Source organism: Hemitrygon akajei, chromosome 4 (genome assembly GCF_048418815.1).
Source record: "Hemitrygon akajei chromosome 4, sHemAka1.3, whole genome shotgun sequence".
NCBI lineage: Eukaryota > Metazoa > Chordata > Chondrichthyes > Myliobatiformes > Dasyatidae > Hemitrygon > Hemitrygon akajei.
In genome coordinates, this window is record NC_133127.1 from 159619160 (window position 1) to 159640374 (window position 21215).

Genomic DNA, 21215 nt, shown 5'->3' on the forward strand with positions numbered 1-21215 from the left:
AGCGGATGAGCTTAGAGCGTGGATCAGCACTTGGAGCTATGATGTTGTGGCCATTACAGAGACTTGGATGGTACAGGGGCAGGAATGGCTACTTCAAGTGCCAGGCTTTAGCTGTTTCAGAAAGGACAGGGAGAGAGGCAAAAGGGGTGGGGGGATGGCACTGTTGATCAGAGATAGTGTCACGGCTGCAGAAAAGGAGGAAGTCATGGAGGGGTTGTCTACGGAGTCTCTGTGGGTGGAAGTTAGGAATAGGAAGGGGTCAATAACTCTACTGGATATTTTTTACAGACCACCCAATAGTAACAGGGACATTGAGGAGCAGATAGGGAGGCAGATCCTGGAAAAGAGTAATAATAACAGGGTTGTTGTGGTGGGAGATTTTAATTTCCCAAATATTGATTGGCATCTCCCTAGAGTGAATGGTTTAGATGGGGTGGAGTTTGTTAGGTGCGTTCAAGAAGGTATCTTGACACAATATGTAGATAAGCCTACAAGAGGAGAGGCTGTACTTGATCTGGTATTGGGGAAATGAACCTGGTCAGGTGTCAGGTCTCTCAGTGGGAGAGCATTTGGGAGATAGTTATCACAATTTTATCTCCTTTACCATAGCAATAGAGAGGGATAGGAACAGAGTGTTTAATTGGAGTAAGGGGAAATATGAGGCTATCAGGCAGGAACTTGGAAGCATAAATTGGAAACAGATGTTCTTAAGGTAATGTATAGAAGAAATGTGGCAAATGTTCAGGGGATATTTGCATAGGGTTCTGCGTAGATACATTCCAATGAGACAGGGAGAGGATGGTAGGGTACAGGAACCATGGTGTACAAAGGCTGTTGTAAATCTAGTCAAGAAGAAAAGCTTACAAAAGGTTCAAAAAACTAGGTAATGATAGGATTCTAGGAGATTATAAGGCTAGCAGGAAGGAGTTTAAGAATGAAATTAGCAGGCCTTGGCAGACAGGATTAAGAAAACCCCCAAGGCATGCTACAAGTATGTGAAGAGCAAGAGGATAAGATATGAGAGAATAGGACCAATCAAGTGTGACAATGGAAAAGTGTGTATGGAACCGGAGGAGATGGCAGAGGTACTTAATGAATACTTTGCTTCAGTATTCACTATGGAAAAAGGATCTTGGCGATTGTAGGGATGACTTGAGCACATAGATATTAAGGAAGAGGATGTGCTGGAACTTTTGGAAAACATCAAGTTGGATAAGTCACTGGGACTGGACGGGATGTACCCCAGGCTTCTGTGGAGATCTATTTTCACTTTGACATGAAAGTGTTTTTTTCTGTTGATCAGTGTCAAAAAAGCCAAATTAATTCCACTGTGATTCAATGTTGTAAAACAATAAAACATGATGACTTCTGGGGGGGGGGGGGAATACCTTTTAAGTTCTATGAGTAGCTGCAGCTAGTTAATTCAACAGAAAGCTAGTCTTGAAAAAAAATCTATCAATAAGTAACCTCCTATCAATAATTAAACAGATACATTGAGTTTTAAGGATGTAATTGTCAGTTCACAGTGGGAGAACACTTAAGATATTTGCTTTGGAAACTGGCAAGGCAAAGCTCTTTCTCTGATATTTGTAAAATCATTTAATCAAACAATGTAACATCTACTGATACCGTGAGGCTATCAAAACCAACCAGTAGATGTAGGACATTCTGATTCTGTATCATTAGAAGGGAAGCAATAAATAAATGTTCATGTTAATCAACTCTCACTGTAATTGTTTGTTTCTGCCACATAGGAAAAAAACCATCAGTTTACGGACAGTAACCCAGGGACTGGCTACACTCCTTAAATGATGCAAGTGTAACTGCTTCCGGCAGTATGTTTCAGATTTAACACTCCTCTGGATGTAAATGTTCTTTCTTCTCTCAACTTGGGCCTCTCATTTTTTATGCCAAACATCTGCCTTCTAGTTTTAGATTCCTGTGCTATGGGGGAAAAAAACTCCAGCCAAGCCACTCACAATTTTGTATATTTCTTTAAGGTCCTTCCTCCATCTGCTCTATTTCAAGGAAAACAAACCCAGCATACTTCCATTTAACACAGAAGCAGAATTAGGCCATTTAGCCCACTGTGTCTGCTTCACCATTCTGTCATCACTGATCTATTATCCCTCTCAATCCCATTCTTCTGCCTTCTTCCTGCAACCTTTGATGCCTTTACTACCGTTAGATGCCACAGTAACGTTGCGGTTGGTGCGATGCTATCGCAGCTCAGGGAGTTGACTCGGAGTTCAATTGTGACGACCCCTGTAAATACATTTGTAGGTTTTTCCCTTGTGTGCGTCGGTGTCCTTCGAGTGCCCTGGTTTCCTCTCACATTCCAAACGTGTACTGGATAGTTGGTTAATTGGTTATTGTTCTGTGATTAGGCTAGGGTTTAAAAAAAAGTAGGTTGCTGGGTGGTGTAGTTCTGTTGGGCCAGAAGGGTCAGTTCCAAGCTTTATCTCTAAATAAATCAAGAGCCTATTAGCTTTCACTTTAAATATACCCAATGTCTTGGCTTCCACAGCCGTCTGTGGCAGCAAATTCGACAGATTCACCATCCTCTGACTAAAAAAATTCCTGCTCATCTCCATTCTAAATGGACATTCCCCTATTCTGAGGTTGTACCTTCTGGTCCTAGACTCCTCCATTATAGGAAACATCCTCTCCACATCCACTCTATCTACGTCTTTCAATATTCAATAGATTTCAAAGAGATTTCCCCCTTCGTTCTTCTAAACTCCAGTAGGTACAGACCCATGGTCATCAAACGCTCCTCATACATTAACCCTTTTATTCCCAAAATCAGTCTCATGAACCTCCTCTGGACTCCCTCCAACGTCAGCACATCTTTTCTTGGATTAGAGGTCCAAAACTGCTCACAATACTCCAAGTGCAGTCTGTCTTGCTTCATAATTGAAATGCTCCATTACAGACATTAAATATTCTCAGCCTCTCCAGTATAATTGTACGCCTTCTATAGTATGGTGGGCAGAATTATACATAACTATACATTACACCATAACTTCTCCATCTCCCACCTGTTTACATTCAGAGCAGGGCAGCATGAATAGTAACAGAGATGGCTTGCTTTTTTAAAAATATACACAAAATAATAAAATAGATAAGCAAGTTTCTAGGATCATTTTGAACTTTAGTGGATTTACTTACAAAGCAGTGATTGATATTTCAGATTAGTTCATTACATTGAACATAAACCGCAATTAAATCTAGAATACAAATGGATCCGCATAAAACATTGATAAAATGGGCTTCAGGTCCTGCATTTGAATTGGCCACAAATCCCTTAAAATCATTGTACATCAAATATTTTGAAACAAACTAACTTCTAAATATGTGTACTCAAATTTTGTGCCATTTGGTGCATGAGTGAAAACATTATGTAGATACTCACTGCTCCTTTACAGTATAGTCGGATCTTCCCTGATGGTATCCTAACAATCACTGACATTCGCTTCCTGCTGCTATTGGACAGAAAGGAAATTCACAACAAGATTATGAATAATAAAAAATTACAACAGCTGAGCTATGTCATTTTATTGTTATATTAATGTACCTAGTTGCTGTGGATTACTACTTCAAAGTTAAAGTGCTTTTAGGGAATTATTTATTTTCACACTACGCATCATCAACCAGAGCTTACTCTGAGCAAGCTGGTGTTATCTGTACTCAAGCATCTAAATCAATTAACTGGACCATATTAAACCTATCTGCAGTTTTAAAACCATCTTTAACAAACCAATACTTCCTTAAAAAAAATTAAACAGAACACAAAATGAACATTTTCCTCAACTCTGCACAATTTTACTGATACAAGTCACATACTCTATCATAATTTTGAACAGAGGATAGGTGGGGTGGGGGAGGACAGGAAAGGGAGAACAAGAGGAGCGGCTGGCTGAGAATGTGAAGAGGGAGGGAGGAATGCAACAGGACTGATGGCAAGCTGCAATAGGGAAAGAGCAGGAGGATGAAGAGTTGAGGTATGAAAGGAGGGACACAAGAGGGAAGAGGGTGGTGGTAGAGAATGGGGATTATGCTGGTGAGGGGGGGCACAGAGAGTGGTAGGGAGGTGGGATAGGAAAGAAGCAATAGAGAGGACATAAGGCACATATGATTTTTTTTTGCTTTGTGACTGGACCTTTTAATGAATGAAATGATGGAAGTAGTACCTGGAAAATTCCAGAACATTCAAAAGCTCATATATCTGCTCTTTTCCCATCTGGCAAATAAGAAATAAAACAATCATTTTATCTGGATTATCTCTCATGCACTTATGCATTACATTGACTTCCCTCTGCAAATAATGCAGACTCAAAATAGGAATTTTCAAAACAAAATAACATTTTCCATGGATAGTTCTAGAAAGTATATTTTTGGGAAAAAAAAGCAAATTCTGAACATATCCCCCATCCATGTACATAGTCCCATCGATCTGTACCCGGACACAGATCCCCATATCCCCCATCCATGTACCTAGTCCCATCGATCTGTACCCAGATACAGACCCCCATACACCCCCCATCCATGTACCTAGTCCCATCGATCTGTACCCGGACACAGGCCCCCATACACCCACCCTCCATGTACCTAGTCCCATCAGCCAGAGGGAGCTGAATCGGTGGAATTCATTGCCACAGGCAGCTGCGCAGGCCGAGTCATTGGGTATATTTAAAATGGAGGTTACCTGGAATCACTGCCTAATCTTCGTGACTGCACACATTCATCTACACTGGGGCATTAGTAAGGTGGCCTCAGAGAGTGGAGCCACTTCTCCATAACAGCATAATGCTGAGGAATTCCACCAAGACTGGGCTTTGCTGTTGACTGCACGTTGGGTCCAGCAACATTGTGAAAAATGTGACAGCATCTGTCATAAAGTTTAGCGTCACACTGCAGCTCTGCACATATGCAAGACTTCTTACATTTAAAATGATTGAACACATGGAGTTCCTTTGAGGGCCACTGAGTATTGTCATCAAGATTTTCCACAATTAACATTTCAATGTCCAAAATAAAATGCCCCCCAAAATAATTAAGAGGCACATAAATGTAGACAAGTCCAACCAGCATCAAACCGAACTATTGCTGGTATGGTTCCATCAAACTACCTCTATCCTTCAACTACCCTACCCTCCTCTTTTACACAACCTCCAAAAGTAAAGATAAACAGGTTTACTCACAACATCTACAACGACAGAATCTGGCGTTCTTGCAGTGAAAACAAATCCAAGCTTCTTTGCCGCTTTTACCAACGAATTTTCATCTGCACAAAGTTACATCAGTCAGCAACTACACAAATAAATAGGAGGACCACTACCTCATGTAATAAAAAACACAATCTAGTGACCGGTCACTGCTAGCTGCAATGTACCTTTGTCAAATGGATGCAGATCCTGAACAAGACATATTTGGGTTGACGTCATTTCCCATGCAATACTCCTTCTGCTTTCAGAACATTACAGGCAGAATTAGAATAAAGTTCCAAAACATACAGCCTTTTGTTTCATGAGATAGTCCTCTGGAGCTTGTGAGGACTTGCTTACCCAGCAACTCCACATGATACACCTCTGTCTTTTCTGGCCGTAACAGATTCATTCCTAGGCTTGACAATTTCTGGTGGACATCCCTGGGATTGAGAAGGGACAAAAAGTGTTTCTGTGGATAACAGAGATCATGGGCAAGATCCTTTCCCTATTTGCCTCCAGATATCAGCAGACACATGACCTCCATCTGTGAAACATACCCTGCCTCAGTCCCAACTTCAAATTCACCCATATCCTCACTTTAATCCTCATTAGTGTCTGCCTTGCCTCTTATGGCATTCTGACATCCACACAAAAGGTAGCATTTTACAGATCTGTTCTTGAAGCACAATCCAAGATGAAACTTCTGTGGATTCCTTGATTTGAAGATAACTTGACATACTATCTTAGTTCTCTTTCAGGTAAATATAAAGAGAGCTAGAGAGATTTCCTGAAGTCTTGATGGATATTTATCTCACTATCAGCACAAAACTAAGTTTGTCTGATCATTCCAGTTTGCTATACACCAGCTGGCTGCCCCTTTTTGCCTGCATCACAGCAATATACTACTGTTCATGTACAATACCAGAGTTTAACCCAGACAAGTGTGAGGTGTTTTACTTTGGGAGGTCAATTGCAAAAGGAAAGTATAGAATAAATGGAAGGACGCTAAGGAGCAATAACATACAGAGGGATCTTGGGTGTAAATCCATGGCTCTCTGAAAGCGGTAACACACAAGTAGATAAGGTGATAAGGAAGCCACACAGTCAGTGTTGAGTCTAAACGTCAGGAAGTAACTTTGCAGTTATATGATGCAACAGTCAGCCCACATTTGAAAAACTATGTGCAGTTCTGGTTGTCAATTTACAAGAGGGATGTAAAAGCTTTAGAGTGGGTGTGAAAGAAGTTTACCAAAATGTTGTACGGTTTTGAGAGCAATAATAAGCAGAGGTTGAGCAAACCTGGACTGTTTTTTTCTGAGCATTGGAAACTGAGGGACAAAATTACAGAAATATATAAAATTATGGGGGTGGGAGGGTGTAGATAGGTAGAAAATCAGAACAGTTTCCCCCCGCCCCCAACATGGAATGTCAAATATTGGAGAGCATAGCTTTAAGGTGAGAGGGAGAAAGTTTAAAGGTGATTTACGAATCAAGTTATTGTTAATCTCTATTTCTTTATTTCATAGAGTGGTAGGCGCCTGTAATGCACTGAGAAAGGTAGTGGATACAATAGCAACTGTTAAGAGGCATTTAGACAGGCACATGGTCAGGGAATAAAGGGATATAGGCCATGTGCAGGCAGACGGGATTTGCTGGACTGGCATCATGGTCAGCACAGATATTGTGGGCCAAAGGGCCTTTTTGGGTGCCAAACAATTCCAATATTAGAAACATAGAAAACCAACAGCTCAATACAGGCCCTTCGGCCCACAATGCTGTGCTGAACATGTACTTACTTTAGTAATTACTTAGGGTTACCCATAGCCTTCTCTATCCAGGAGTCTCCTAAACGATCCTATTGTATCCGCCTCCACCACCATCAGCCCATTCCACACACTTACCACTCTCTGTGTAAAGATTTTACCCGACATCTCCTCTGTACCTACTTCCAAGCACCTTAAAACTGTGCCCGCTTGTGTTAGCAATTTCAGCCCTGAGAAAAAGCCTGTCTATCCACGTGATCAATGCCGTTCATCATCTTATACACCTCTATCAGGTCACCTCTCATCCTCTGTCGCTCCAAGGAGAAAAGGTCAAGTTCACTCAACCTATTCTCAAAAGGCATACTCCCCATTCCAGACAACATCCTTGTAAATCTCCTCTGCACCCTTTAGATAGTTTCCACATCCTTCCTGTCGAGGGGCGACCAGAACTGAGCACAGTACTCCAAGTGGGGTCTGACCAGGGTCCTATATAGCTGCAACATTACCTCTCGGCTCTTAAACTCAATCCCATGGTTCCATGCGTATAAACCTAGAAATTTTAGTGTACTCTAAGAAACATCATAATCATAGCAGCACTTCCAATCATTCTGACCAGGTATTGCTGCTGAAAACATCATTAGTATCTGAGAAATTTAGGTAGATGAAGATTAGCAATAAGAGTCAATCTATATAAGAGAAAGTTGGCAGCCATGGCAAAATCTATCAGGTAAGGTGGCCCTGCAAGGCCGGACTGGGTTGTATTGCAAACAGGGTGGCGAGCACTAACACTGAACCAGGCCTGATGTGGTCTTTGCTCCCAGGATAACACTCAGTGGGCCCCAAGGATTCAGACAGATGGAAGGTGAAGAGTAGGGAGGAAGAATTAAAACTTACTTCCATTCTCTGGCCACAGTGCATCTGTTCCCTACATGCTTCTTCCACTTACAGCTCTTTGAGAAGGCCTAGAAAGTATTGGCAAATAGCAAGGAGACACGACGACTCCTATGGAGCTGCTGTGATAGCAAAGCCAAACAAGTCAGAAGGAACTAGCACCATTGCATTATGATTGCACCCAAGTTTTAATTTTACCTGCAATGTGGCAAAAGCAGAACAGAAGCATTGCATGGGGAATCATATCATCCTAAGTCTGATTTGCATAGAAATCACTTGTGGCAGACACATGAAAAATAATGGAAACACTTTGTTAATTTTCAGAGAGGATCAATTCAATGTGGAAATACTTACCATCAAGTTTTGGGCAAGCTCTGATCAGAGGAGTCTCTACAAAATGCAGTTCTTTCTTCCTCTGGTGTGATGATTATAATCCATTCTTCATTACCTAGTGTGGTGAACTACATATACCTGTCTGGACATGCCCCCTGCTGACTGCTCCTGTGGCCCCTCCCACTGACCGTGGCTCCTCCCACAGACCCCGGTATAAAGGCGATTGAGGCCTGAGCCCGGCCCTCAGTCTCCAGGATGTAGTATGGTGGTCAACTACTGCTTGTTCTTTCTTCCAGTCAATAAAAGCTGATATCTCACCTTCACGTCTCAGAGAGAGTTATTGATGGTACATCACCTAGCCAAACCCAAACTTCTGCTGCCCATAATATTTTTTGATACTCCTTCAAAACTACATAGCTTTGTAATGTATCATATACTATTTTCCTATTCCTATTGCAAGATTCTGGTCCAGCCTACAAAATTCACTGATCATTTCCTGACCATCCTTCCTTGCTGCAGCATTAGCTGGAGACCCTCCAGCCCTAATGACATAATATTTCAATTGCAAGTTTTTGTTAGAGTTCTCCATGTTTCCACTAAGTATTTTATTTTCCATTCTTTTCACCTTAACTTTGGATTGTTTTAGTCCACATCCAATTCTCCTGCAAGCAGGACAAGCTCTTAAAAGAACCAGCCAAACATCACACAATGTAATTACACATTAATTTTTTATTTTATTTATTCCATTTTTATTTCCTTACGAGATATGAGGCCATTCAACTAATCAGTCTACAACGGTTCTTAGAGCAGTCCATTAATCCCATTCTCCTCCCATCTCCACTTATGTTCCTGTAGCTTATTCTTTTTCATAGTCCTGATTATTTGGCCATGCACATAGAGAGTAATTTACATCAGCCAATTAACCTACTAACTAGTACATCATCAGGATACAGGAAGAAACCAGAGCACCTGAGTCACAGGGATAATGTGCAAACTCAACACTGGAGGCCAGGATTGATGATGATAACAGCCCCCCTCACCCCAACCACACAACCTATCAATTAATACAAATTTCAAAGGTGGATGCTTTACCATGAGCACACATGGTCTGTAATGTAGTAACCAATGATGGAGAATTAAATTAAAATAGATACAACTTATGTCAATGGCTTTTTCTATATAGGCATCAATATTCAGCCACTGTTGTGTTTGCACTGGTGCCCAAATGAATGATAAACATCAGTATTCTCAACTTGGATATTATGCCTCACAATCAACTGACAAAGATTTGTCAGAGCAACAAATTACTGAGAAATAGCAATCCTTTGAGCCCATCCTCTTTTTAATTTGCAATTTGAACAGATCTACTTACCTGGAAAATATATCACCAAATATTTAAGTTTATACATAAGATCCAGGCAAACATTACATTCAACTGAATTGATGGTTTCAACAGGCTTTTTACACATGAAAATGATCTCAAATGTTATAAATTATATATGCAACCAATATATCAGGATTTAAGATGAATCTAATAATCAATGAATGCACAAATGTAAAGACTGTTTTCTGCAGCTGATGTGATAATGGTTGCTTGTTTCTCAGCAATTCTTGCCCAATAAGAATCAAATACTCCAAATCCAAGTTCAGTCCAAATGACAGATCTTATGTCTGTGAGAAAAGAATCTGGTGCTTAAGAAATGTATATATGAGCTTAATCCCAATTCTACAATTGTTTTGAAGTTATCTTACCTGGTGATGAGCCCTGGTACTTAACATCATTGCCATCCGTTTCAGGAACAACTGTATGGCAAATTGCCATCATAATGAGAAATTCCTGGATTTCATTGGCAGTTGGCTGAAAAGAAGCACAGTGTGGAAATAAGGTGGTAATGGTAACAGATATTAAGTACTTTACAAATAAGGTAATAGAAACATAATCAGGTTTAATATCACTGACACAAACAGTGAAATGTGTTGTTTTGTGGTAGCAGTACAGTACGGGCCATGTCCATGTTCACAAAATCTGATGGCTGAAGGGGAAAAAAACTGTTCCTAAAATGTTGAGGGAACATCTTTAGGCTCCTGTACCTTCTCCCTGCTAGCAATAATGAGATGAAGTGTGATGATTGTCTTTATCAGAAATACACTAGGGTCTCATTATCTTTCAGTGATAGGTGCTCAGATTGCCTTTCAGCTAGAAGAAAATAGTGAATAGTATTACATTCTCCAATCAACATGAATGTGTTCTATAATGTTCTGAAGACATTAACAAGCACTAATAAACACAAATGTCAAATAAAGGTTAACTAATAAAGCATTTCTATTCAATTGATTGAGAGTTATGATCACTGTTAGATTGTGAAATCACAAGCTGCAGCTGTCTCTATCAGTAAAGTACACTGCAGGGAGCCATGTGATAAGTGGTCTGTAGCCAGCCAATCAAGTTTATAGAGATAACAATTGATTCTTCAACTCATGGGTAAGTATGTTATAAAATTCCAATAATCTGGCATGCTGGGGACTTTGGCCATACTGGACCTGCAACTTTACTAGACTATTGGATGAAATTCATATTAATATGCTATCACAAATTTTAATTCACTTTGATATATTATTCAATATTATAATAAATTTTCCAACAAACCTGGAAAGCTTAAACGGGGCAAGGGAGAAAAGGCACAGTGAGCAGGACAGGTCTGTGGAAAACATCTCCTGCTGGACTAGATCCCGAACTATTAAGATTTCTAAATAGTTAGACAGCAGATTATGGGAGTCCTACTATGCGTTAGGGAAAACGTTATGGAGTTCGACCTTAACCATGTGAATAGAGGATCTGAGGATTACAAAGACAGAGTGCAATGCAGAAGTGCAAACTATTGAAATAGATTCACATTTGGCCATCAACGCAGGCAATGGATATTAACTGCTTGGTTCTATATAACTAAACAGCACAGTATAGAAATGAAAATGGAATTGGTTTATTATTGCCACATGTACAAGGTATAGTGAAAAGCTTCTCTTGCATATAGTTCACATGGATCAGATTTTCGCACATTGAATTAAGACAGTACAAGGTATAACAATAACAGGATTCAGAATAAAATGCAACAGCTACAGAGCAAGTGTAGTCCAGATAGGCAATAAAGTGCAAAATCATAACAACATAGATTGTGAGGTTGAGTTTATCTTATTATACTAGGGAACCACTCAAGAATATTACAGCAGAGGGTACAAGCTGTCCATGAGCCTGGTGGTGCGTGCTTTCAGCCTTTTGTATCTTCTACCAAAAAGAAAAAGGAAGTGAGAATGAGTGGGGTGGGAGGGGTATTTGATTATACTGCTGTTTTACTGAGGCAGCAGGAAGTATAGACAGAGTCCAAAGAGGTGAGGCTAGTTTCCAGAATGTGTTAGGCTGTGTCACAGACAGAGCATTTACCATACCAGCATGTGATGCATCCGGATAGGATGCTTTCTATACTTCATTAATAAAAATTGTTTAATGGTCAACAGGGATATACACTAAATTTCTTCAGTCTTCTAGAGGATTTGGAGGTTTTGGTGAGCTTTCTTGGCCATGGCATGTATGTGGTCGGACCAGGACAGGGTATTGGTGATGTTCAGAGTATTCTTTCTCAACCCCAGAAGACTGGAGCATGTGAACCATCTTCCTTTCTGAGTTCTTTCATTTTGCTGATACTGAGGGAAAGGTTGGTGTCTTGACATCATGTTACTAAACTCACTGTCCCATTCCTGAAAAAGCTTTTTGCCTTTGTCTGAACTTTCTTACCATGCATTAAATGGTGCAATATTTGGTGGTGTACGTTTTTCAGCTAGAGAATAAAACACAAACAGGAATGTTCAAGAGAAAGTAAGAACCTATCCTTGAGAACCTGACTGTAATAAATGTAATGTATTTCTCACTTATGATCACACTGAACAAGGTATAGATTTTAGAACACATTAGGTGTGTGCAACTTTTTATCAAGTCCATGCAAGTTGGATTACTAATGTGGTGTTGACAGGAAAAAGATTAACTCAAAGATCTTCAAACATAGCACTATCAGAGCAATATGAAGTGAACCATCAAGCAGGCCCAGGCTCTATCCAAGAAATCAAGCATATTTTGAGGAGATCAGTAGCTCATTAAATACACTTACAAGTTTCTACTGATGTATAGTGAAGAGTACTCTGACTGGCTCCATCACAAGATTCTGCAGAGTTGTAGACTCTGCCAGCTCTGTCACAGGCACAACCCTTACCAAGATTAAGGACATCTTTGAGAAGTGCTTCAAGAAGATGGCATCCATCATTAAGGACCACCAACCACCTGGTACACACCCCCTTCTCATTACTTCCATGAAGGAGTTGATAAGGGGCTGAAGACACATCCAATGGTTCAGAGACAGCTTCTTCCTCGCTGCCATTGAGCTTCTGAATGATCCATGAACACTAGCTTGTTATTCTTTTATTTTGTACTATTTATTTTTGTACTTTATAGTAATCTTACGCCTTTGTACTGTACTGCTGCCACAAACAATAAACTCCCCGCATTAAAATCAGTGATAATAAATCTGATTCCATTTCTGCAGTCGGGCAATTTCATGACACAGCTATAAACTTTTACCTAATTTAGTGCGGCAATGGAACACTACCATATTTCAACCCACTTTGCAAGTGCAGGGTATTTGTGTAATAAGTTCTGGACACCAATCAAAATTATTATTGAACATAGAATTTTTCCACATCACCTCAGAGGAAATACTTTAGTACCCAAGACAAATGGCCTCATAATCCCTGTTCTACTAATACTAAATGAAAAGTACTTAATGATAAATTTTCAAAATAAAGTCAAGTTATTTGAAAATATTAAGTATATTCAACATAAAATGTAGAGTAACATTAAATACAAACTGTCCCAAGAAGATAATTTCCCTTCAACACCAAAGGGATCTGCAAATGTTAATCAAAGTACTCAAATACCAATAATTCAGGAGTGATCAAATGGCTGAGCCCAGAGAACTCTCTGATCTTAACATGCTATTTTGTAAAATCCAATTATTTAATCACTATATCCCACTTTTATTATTAACATACCAACCCATAGTGCAGTTTTACATTATTCATTTTAGAGCAAATACTTGAGAAGGCTTCTCGGGATCAGATTAAATTATTGCATAAATACACCTCAAGACATAGAATAACAAAAACTCACATGCCCATTAACGATGTTATCTATTAATGTTGGATCATCAAATTCAGCTGTTTCCTTGGACGTAAGCATGTGTCTGCAAATCAAAAATATGGAAAATATAATTTAAAATATTTTTCTTACTTACAAAATTTAATATTGTTCCCTCCATTTCATTCTTCCTCCAATCTAACTCTATTACCATAATGAATATTAAAAGCTCAAGTTTGCCTGTCATGGAAATAACTTTTGATCTTTTACCACCTTAGTCCACAATACCTGCATCATTCAAAACTTGGGCATCATCGAAATCAGTATTTGCTGCACATTATTAATTATCTTCAAATAGATTGTAGCTAGTTGCCTCACTGGATGCTCGATCAATTAACAAAACCAAATGAAAGAATCAGATTCAGAATTAACATCACTGGCATATGTCCTGAAACTTCTTGTTTTGCAGCAGCAGTACTTTTTAAACATGTAATAATAATAAAAATCTTTACATGACAACAAGAAATATAAAATTAAGTTAAACAACTAGTGCAAAAACAGAACATACAAGAAATAGTGAGATAGTGAATGTGGGTTAATTGTCCATTCAAAAATCTGATGGTGCAGGTGAAGAAGCTGTTGAGTGTCTCTTCAGGCTCCTATACCTCCTCTTTGATGGTAGCAATGAGAAGAGGGCAAGTTCTAGATGATAAGAGTCCTTAATGATGGATTCCACTTTTTTCAGGCATCGCTGTTGAAGGGGTCTTCAATTCTGGGCAGGCTAGTGGTTATGATGGAGTTGGCTGTAGAAATTTGCTAGCATCTTTGATAGCTTAAGCCTCCTTAAACTCTTAATGCAATATAGTCACTGCTGTGCTTTCTTTGTAATTGTATCAACATGTTGGGCCCAGAACAGATCTTCAGAGATCTTGACCTCTAGGAACATGAAACTGTTCACCCTTTCCACTGCTGATCCCTCGATGAGGACTGGTGCGTGTTCCCTCACATCAACAATCTATTCCTTGACCTTACTGACGTTGAGTGCAAGTTTGTTGTTGCTGCACCACTCAACCAGCTGATCTATGTCAACCCTGTATGCCTCATCACCATCTGAAATTCTGCCAACAATAGTTGTGTCATTGGCAAATTTATAGAAGACTTTGAGTTATTCCTAGCCACACAGCTGTGGGTGTAGAGAGAGTAGAGCAGAGGGCTAAGCACACATACTTGATGTGTGCCAGTGCTGAATGTCAGTGAGGAGGAGATGTTATTTCTGATAGTATTGACCGTGCTCCACTGATGAGGAACTCAAGGATCTAAAATTTCAGAGGGAGGTGCTGAGGCCCAGGTTTTGGAACTTGTTGATTAGAACTGAGGGTATGATTGTATTGAACGTTGAGCTGTAGTTAATAAACAGCAACTTGGCGTAGGTATTACTATTGCCAGATGACCCAAGGTTGCACAGGGAGCCTGTGAGATTGCATCCACTGTAGAGGTGGACTTCTTGTAAAGTTCTGGATCAACAGTCCTGAATGCTGCTGATCTACAATCAGCAGACTACAAATCTCCACGGCTTTTGATTTGGGTTATGCCCAGTACATTCTCAGAGGCACACACTCATCCACACTGGTCTTGACCGAGTCAGTGACAATTGTGGAGTATCCATTCAGATTCAAAGATGAATCCCTGAATATTGTCCTATTCAACAACACAAAGCAGTCCTGTAACCATTCCTCTGCTTCCCGTGACAAAACTTTCTTTGTCCTCACCACTGGTGCTGCAGCCTTTAGTCTCCAACTATACACTGGGAATAAATGTGCAGCTAGATGATCAGACTTTCTGAAGTGTAGACATGGGGTAGCACGGTAAGCATTCTTGATGATGGTATAACGGTGGTCAAGTATGTTGACTCCTCAGGTTCCACAGGTGAAATGTTAGAGGCAATTGCTCAAAGACTTCAAGCTGGCCTGAGTGAAATCTCCTGCAATGATAGGGAAGGCATCAAGGTGTGCTGTTTCATGACATCGCAGATCTACCTTGCAGCCAACACATTGATGTAATCACATGGCAGTATGCCGGTGGCTCGACTTCATTTGGAGTCTGAGAAGATCTAGATGTCACCAAAACTTCTTGCAAATGTCTATAGATGTACCATGGACAGCGCTCTGACTGGTTGCATCATTGTCTGGTTATAGAGGTTCCAACGTGCAGGATTGCAAGAAAGTGAAAAGGATTGTAGACTCAGCCAGTGCCATCACAGACACACCCTCCCCACTGCTGAGGGTATCTTCGAGATACGGTGCCTCAAGGAGACAGTATCCATTAACGACCTTCACCACCAGGGACATGCCCTCTTCACTTTACCACCATTGGGGAGGAGGTGCAGCAACCTGAATAACTCAATGCTTTAGGAACAGTCCCTGTCCTCCTTCATCAGATTTCTGAATGGTTCGTAACACTTCCTTGTTATTTTTCTTTTGCACTATTTAGTATTGTAACTTACAGTATTATGTCTTTCATTGTACTGCTGCCACAAAACAGCAAGTTTCATGACATGTTAGTGATAATAATCCTAGTTCTGATATATCTGGGGTAGCCCAGTGGCTCAGCTCCCCACAGCACCAGAGATCTAAGTTCAACCCTGATCTCAGGTGCTGTGTGTGTGGACTTTGCATATTTTCCCTGTGACTGTGTGAACTTCTTCCAGGTGCTCCCAAATGGATGCAAGTTGGTAGGTTAACGTCCAAGGTAAATTGCCCAGAATATGCAGCTGAGTGGTAGAACATGGGGCAGGGGATGAAAGAGGAGCACATTAGGGAGTTGATGAGAATGGAGGAAGAATAAAAATAAATAGGATTCTTGTAGGATTAGTCTAACCAGGTGGCTGTTGGTCTCAAAACTTGCTGGGCCAAAGGACCTATTTCCATGCTGTATGACTCTGATTCTATCTATATCCTCTTGCAGAAACATAGTATTATCACTACCTACCCTTCCACCTATTTTATATCTTTGGAAACTTGGAAACTTGCCTCTTCATTAAGGTAAATATAAACAATTGAATGTCCCAAGGATAGTCTATTGGCTCAACTATATCCATGATTTATGACTGCATAATTCACAAAATTCTTGTATGTTGTGAGCTAAGAGATAGAAAATTGTTGTCCAAACACCAGCATTTGATTTTTCATTCTTCAAAATACAGTAGAACTACAATGTTCATAAATCCCAATGGTTCAGCATCTAGCTCACCAGCATATGTTACCCTCTGCCTTTAAACTCAGCAGGACCAGTTTCTAGCATTCCATTCGAAGTAGGGTCCAATTTCCTATTCTTCCTTTAAATTCATCAGAGCCCAAATCTGACACTCCCTTTAATGAGTTCATTGAAAAGTTTATTACCCTTTGTGCTAGTCATGCAAGTGAAGTGATTTATTCACCCGACCTCTCCTCCGCATTCTCATTGACTGGCTTTAATGCTCAAATGTTGTCCTGGGGTCAGTTGAGTCATTCTCAACTTACCTCTGGAACTCATGACTTCCATCCATATTTGAACCGAGTTTCAAAAGAGGTCTGGAGCCAAGAGGAACTGATAAAATCCAAACTGAGCACCAATAAGTAATATTGGGAAGTAGGTGCTACATGATACTACTGTCAATGATAATTTTCATCATTTTGATGGAAAGTGGTAATAGATAATTAGTATTGGAGTTACCCTGATTTTCGTAAATACAACATACTTGGACAATGGTTGACAATGTTGGGAAATTGCCAGTGTTTTTACACCGCTGAGCAGCATCCTAACCAATTATGCATTTCCAAACTTACAGTACTACCTTCAAGACCCTAAAAAAATTATCAATCCAATTGCAGTAGAATGCTAGATAAGCTAGAACATCAAGTTACAGAATGGTCCGGATCTTCGAAGCCTCTGCCTGCAGTCATCAATGTAACTGCTGGTATCTTCATTCTCAGAATGAAGACCTCCAGTTTGTCAAAAACCTATTAAGATCTATGAGACATCTAATGAGCCACATCTTGGCAAACAAAACTCATCACTGGTCCCTCAGCACACTGCTGGGCATTTAATTTCCTAGAATATGCTTTGGCAAGTGGTCAACCCTTATAGTGATCCAAAATTTTCTGGTGCAAATAGATGCCCGATGGGGGAGAATGCTGTGTCTGAGGGAGATCCTGGGAAGGAACATAATCTCCACACATAAAGGATGGAGAAAATTCCAAAAGCAGTGGTGGGAGAGATTTTAATACCATAAAAACTATTTCAAATTGCCCTTGTTGATTATTTACTTTGCTCCATTATCGATTAGGCAGATTGCTAAGTAAGCAACATTGAGCTCTGTGAATCCTCCATTAGGATTCGGGTTTACTCCAAGTATAACCTACTTGTACATTACAGCTCGATAGTTAACATGATGCCATTAATAGGTGTTCAGCATACAAAAAATCTTCAACTTCTGCAGGTTGAATGTACAGCAAAACTCCTTTTACTGTGGTAAATACAGCTACAATTTGAGAAGTACTATACACGCATAGAAATAAAATTCTCACATTCGCAGAGAGGTTACTAAACAAAAATCTCTTACCCCAAGTCATCTGAAGACCGTTCTGCATCAGAATCCATAATGTGACTGAGTAAAAAGAATCCCATTTTAAATTTAAAATACAAACTCCAGAAGCATAAGTAAACAGCTACAATACATTCACAAGGGAAATAATTAATTATATTAAGTGGCCTCTCGCTCACAAAAAGATTCCAAGCATCTTTAGCTTGCCAAAAAATAAAGACAATTAAACAAATCAGAAAATAAAAGGGACAGAGAGCTAACTTTTCCCTAATGTATTTTCTCTCACATTAAAGAATATCCCATTTTCATATTATGATGGGAATACCATTATGGTCTACAGACCTTCAATATTACCAACCTGTATAAACTCCAAAATACTTCATTATTTCCCAATGCCATAACTAAATTTTCTTATTTCTCCAAACAATACATTTTAAATTGAGCACTTTCCAGATCACGATATTGTTTTGTTATTTTGAAGTTAGTTGCATTGTGGGCATTGAGGAGGGTGTGCTTCTTTTTCACTGACATCAGTGACTAGTAATAATGATTGTGTAAGGCAGCAAATGAGCAAGGCATTTTCCAAAAACCCTTTCTTCGACGTGGAAAAATTTGTGAACCATAATGGCATACTTTATCATTGCTTTCCTTTTCCACATCCGGGAATTGCTTTCCTTTTTCCACAATAATTGATTATAAATCAAAGTCTAAAATTAAGCACCTATCTAGACTACTCAGTTATGTGCTTACCCATATGCAGTTCCAGCAATGGAACATTTCTTAAATGCCATGACGTTGCAAGTTAATGTGCCAGTTTTATCTGAAAATAAGTATTTTACCTGGAAGAGAAAATTAAAAACAATTAAATCTAGTTATTTAAAATTACACAAGTAGGCGTTTCACCTTTGGTTGTGAGAAATAGTTGCATATTAATTCTAAAGCCCTGCAGATCTTGCCCTTTAGACTGAACTACAGTTATCAATGATTAGATAATGATAACCAATGCTTCTAGATTGATCAACAGGATTATATTCTGCTCTATCAAAGTGCAATTAGAGCCAATCATGTTAGACTTAATGCACAATATACATCATTCTGATCACCAAATACAGTGGATTCCGGTTAATTAGGCCATCAGTTAATCGTGCAACTGCTTATTTGGGACAACTCCCAAAGAACAACAACTAATCAAGAAAGCAGTCGGGAATCCTTTTGTTTATTTGGGACAGTATGCCACTAATTGGGACAGGACATTGTTGCCAAACATTTTCCAACTAGGTCAGTTGTGTAGCCATTAGACACTACACTGTGCTTAGAGCAAACAGTTTTTAAATAGCGTCAGTTGTGAATATTTGTCTTCAAAAAGCAGTGATTTTTGCCACTGATAGTTGGTGAGAAAGAAGCAGGAAAATGATTCTGAACTGTTTTGCTCACTGCAGTTTCAAATGTTCAGGCTTGGAGATGCTAGAATTGGCCAGGAGTGAAAATGAAATGATTTCACTGCTTCAACAAATTAAGAACTACAATGAATTTGAAAGTATCGACAATCATCTTCAATGTTACAATGAAAATGAAAATTTGGAGGATGCAATCATTAAAATTATGCATGAAAACAGTCCATTTTCTGCAATAGGTGTCAGCACTGATTTTGTTAATTTACGCCAGATGAATTCCTCTGTCAATGGTGGTGGTTGTCCGTTGTATCCGACGATGACAGAAAACCTGTGCAGGAGAGTTTTTTTTAAATGGAAAAGCCACTGCACTGGGACAGTTCCATCCTCTTGACCTAGGAAGTCCAGATCCAGTGGCATGAGCAGTCATCACACCTCGGGTCTTCCTAGGCTGCAGTGACTTTATTTGTGCTTTGTCATGTCCTTCGCTCTCCAGCGAGCATTGCAGAACTGCCTTCCTAACTGTTGGATCTCACAGTAGATTTTATCCGCCCAGACTGCTGGAGCTGGCTTCACGTTAGGATGGGTGTTTATGTATGAATCTCACTGGGGTATGAGACCAGCCGGCTACACTTACCTGGTTTATCCTGTCTGTCAAAGTGGTGTACCGGGGTCTGGCTGCCTTTGCATGCTAACAGCTATTTGGAGCAACAGGTGAGAGCTGAGTGTCCAGTGGCAACCAAAGGTGAGTGAACTGCTCAGACTGGATACGACAAGCCCTTCACCAAAGGAACTGTTCCTCCCTGGACACCCCATACACCCTCCACTGATAACTATTAGGAACTAATACACAGTTTTATAGTACTATAATAGCATCTAATATTCTAATATTTTCTGAATTTCATTTAAATATGTAATTTGTTACTCAGTTCAATGTTAGTTTGTCATTTTTCTACCTTCTTAACTATTTACATGAAACTTCCGTTAACTAGGGCAGCCACTTCTTTGGGCTTGGGCAAAATGCTGGCCCTGATGTATCCCAATTCACTGGAATCCACTATATCCTTAATCACAGGCTAAATTCTAATCTCTCCAAATTGACTAGAAGCAGCAACATTTCATTTTCTTTTTCAAATTATGCAAAATCAACGAGAACACTTATTTTTAACACGGGTGAAAGACAGAAGTATTACCAAAAACAAAATACCTGACATTAAGCTAATTATGCATTTTTATGGTAAATGACAAAAGCCTGGTTATGTGATACATTCTGATAAGTTTCAAGAGAAATAGATTAAGGAGGGTGGGTTTATTCACTGAAATTCGGAGCATCAGATCTTGGTACTTAAACGCATAACTTCCAATGATGTAGACATTAAATCTGGGGATACCTATGAGACCAAAATTAAAGAAGGCTATTACAGAGGAGGAAGGAAACCCAGTCATGGCTTGAAAAGGGTGAGAATTTTAAAGTAAAATTTCTGCACGAGCAAGAAACAAAACAGATCACACCTATGAGAAAGGACACGGGCAGTAAAGCTTTGGATAACTTCAGGTCGACGTGCAAGCAGAATAAGAGAAGCCGGAGAGCAATATGTTGAAACAGGCAAACTGAAGAATGCAGCAAAAAATCAGGGGCTAAAACAATTGATGCACAGAAGATGCCTGGTATTAATGGCGGTTCAAATAAATAGTCTTTACTTTATCTTAGTGTCACATATGAAACAAGAATCATGAACAGCCCAGTTCAATTTCAGACATAGAGAAGGCAGAGAATCAATGGTCCAAGAATGAACGGGCAAAGCGATATGTTTGGTTAAGAAGGCTATTGGTTATCCACTGATGCATGTCAGACAAATAACC

At 39.6% G+C, this 21215-nt stretch overlaps 1 protein-coding gene across 10 annotated transcripts in view; it reads right to left on the reverse strand.

Moving 5' to 3' along the window:
- The window catches only part of atp8a2 (ATPase phospholipid transporting 8A2), a 461717-nt gene that overhangs the window by 255816 nt on the left and 184686 nt on the right, over positions 1-21215 (reverse strand). For all 10 annotated transcript variants that reach the window (XM_073043757.1, XM_073043755.1, XM_073043759.1 and 7 more), the window contains 7 exons: positions 18712-18800; positions 17980-18024; positions 13413-13485; positions 9950-10055; positions 5205-5287; positions 4194-4243; positions 3416-3485 (listed from right to left, as the gene is read on the reverse strand). In XM_073043757.1, the coding sequence (XP_072899858.1) occupies positions 3416-3485; positions 4194-4243; positions 5205-5287; positions 9950-10055; positions 13413-13485; positions 17980-18024; positions 18712-18800 (516 nt within the window). The remainder of the gene's footprint in view (positions 1-3415; positions 3486-4193; positions 4244-5204; positions 5288-9949; positions 10056-13412; positions 13486-17979; positions 18025-18711; positions 18801-21215) is intronic.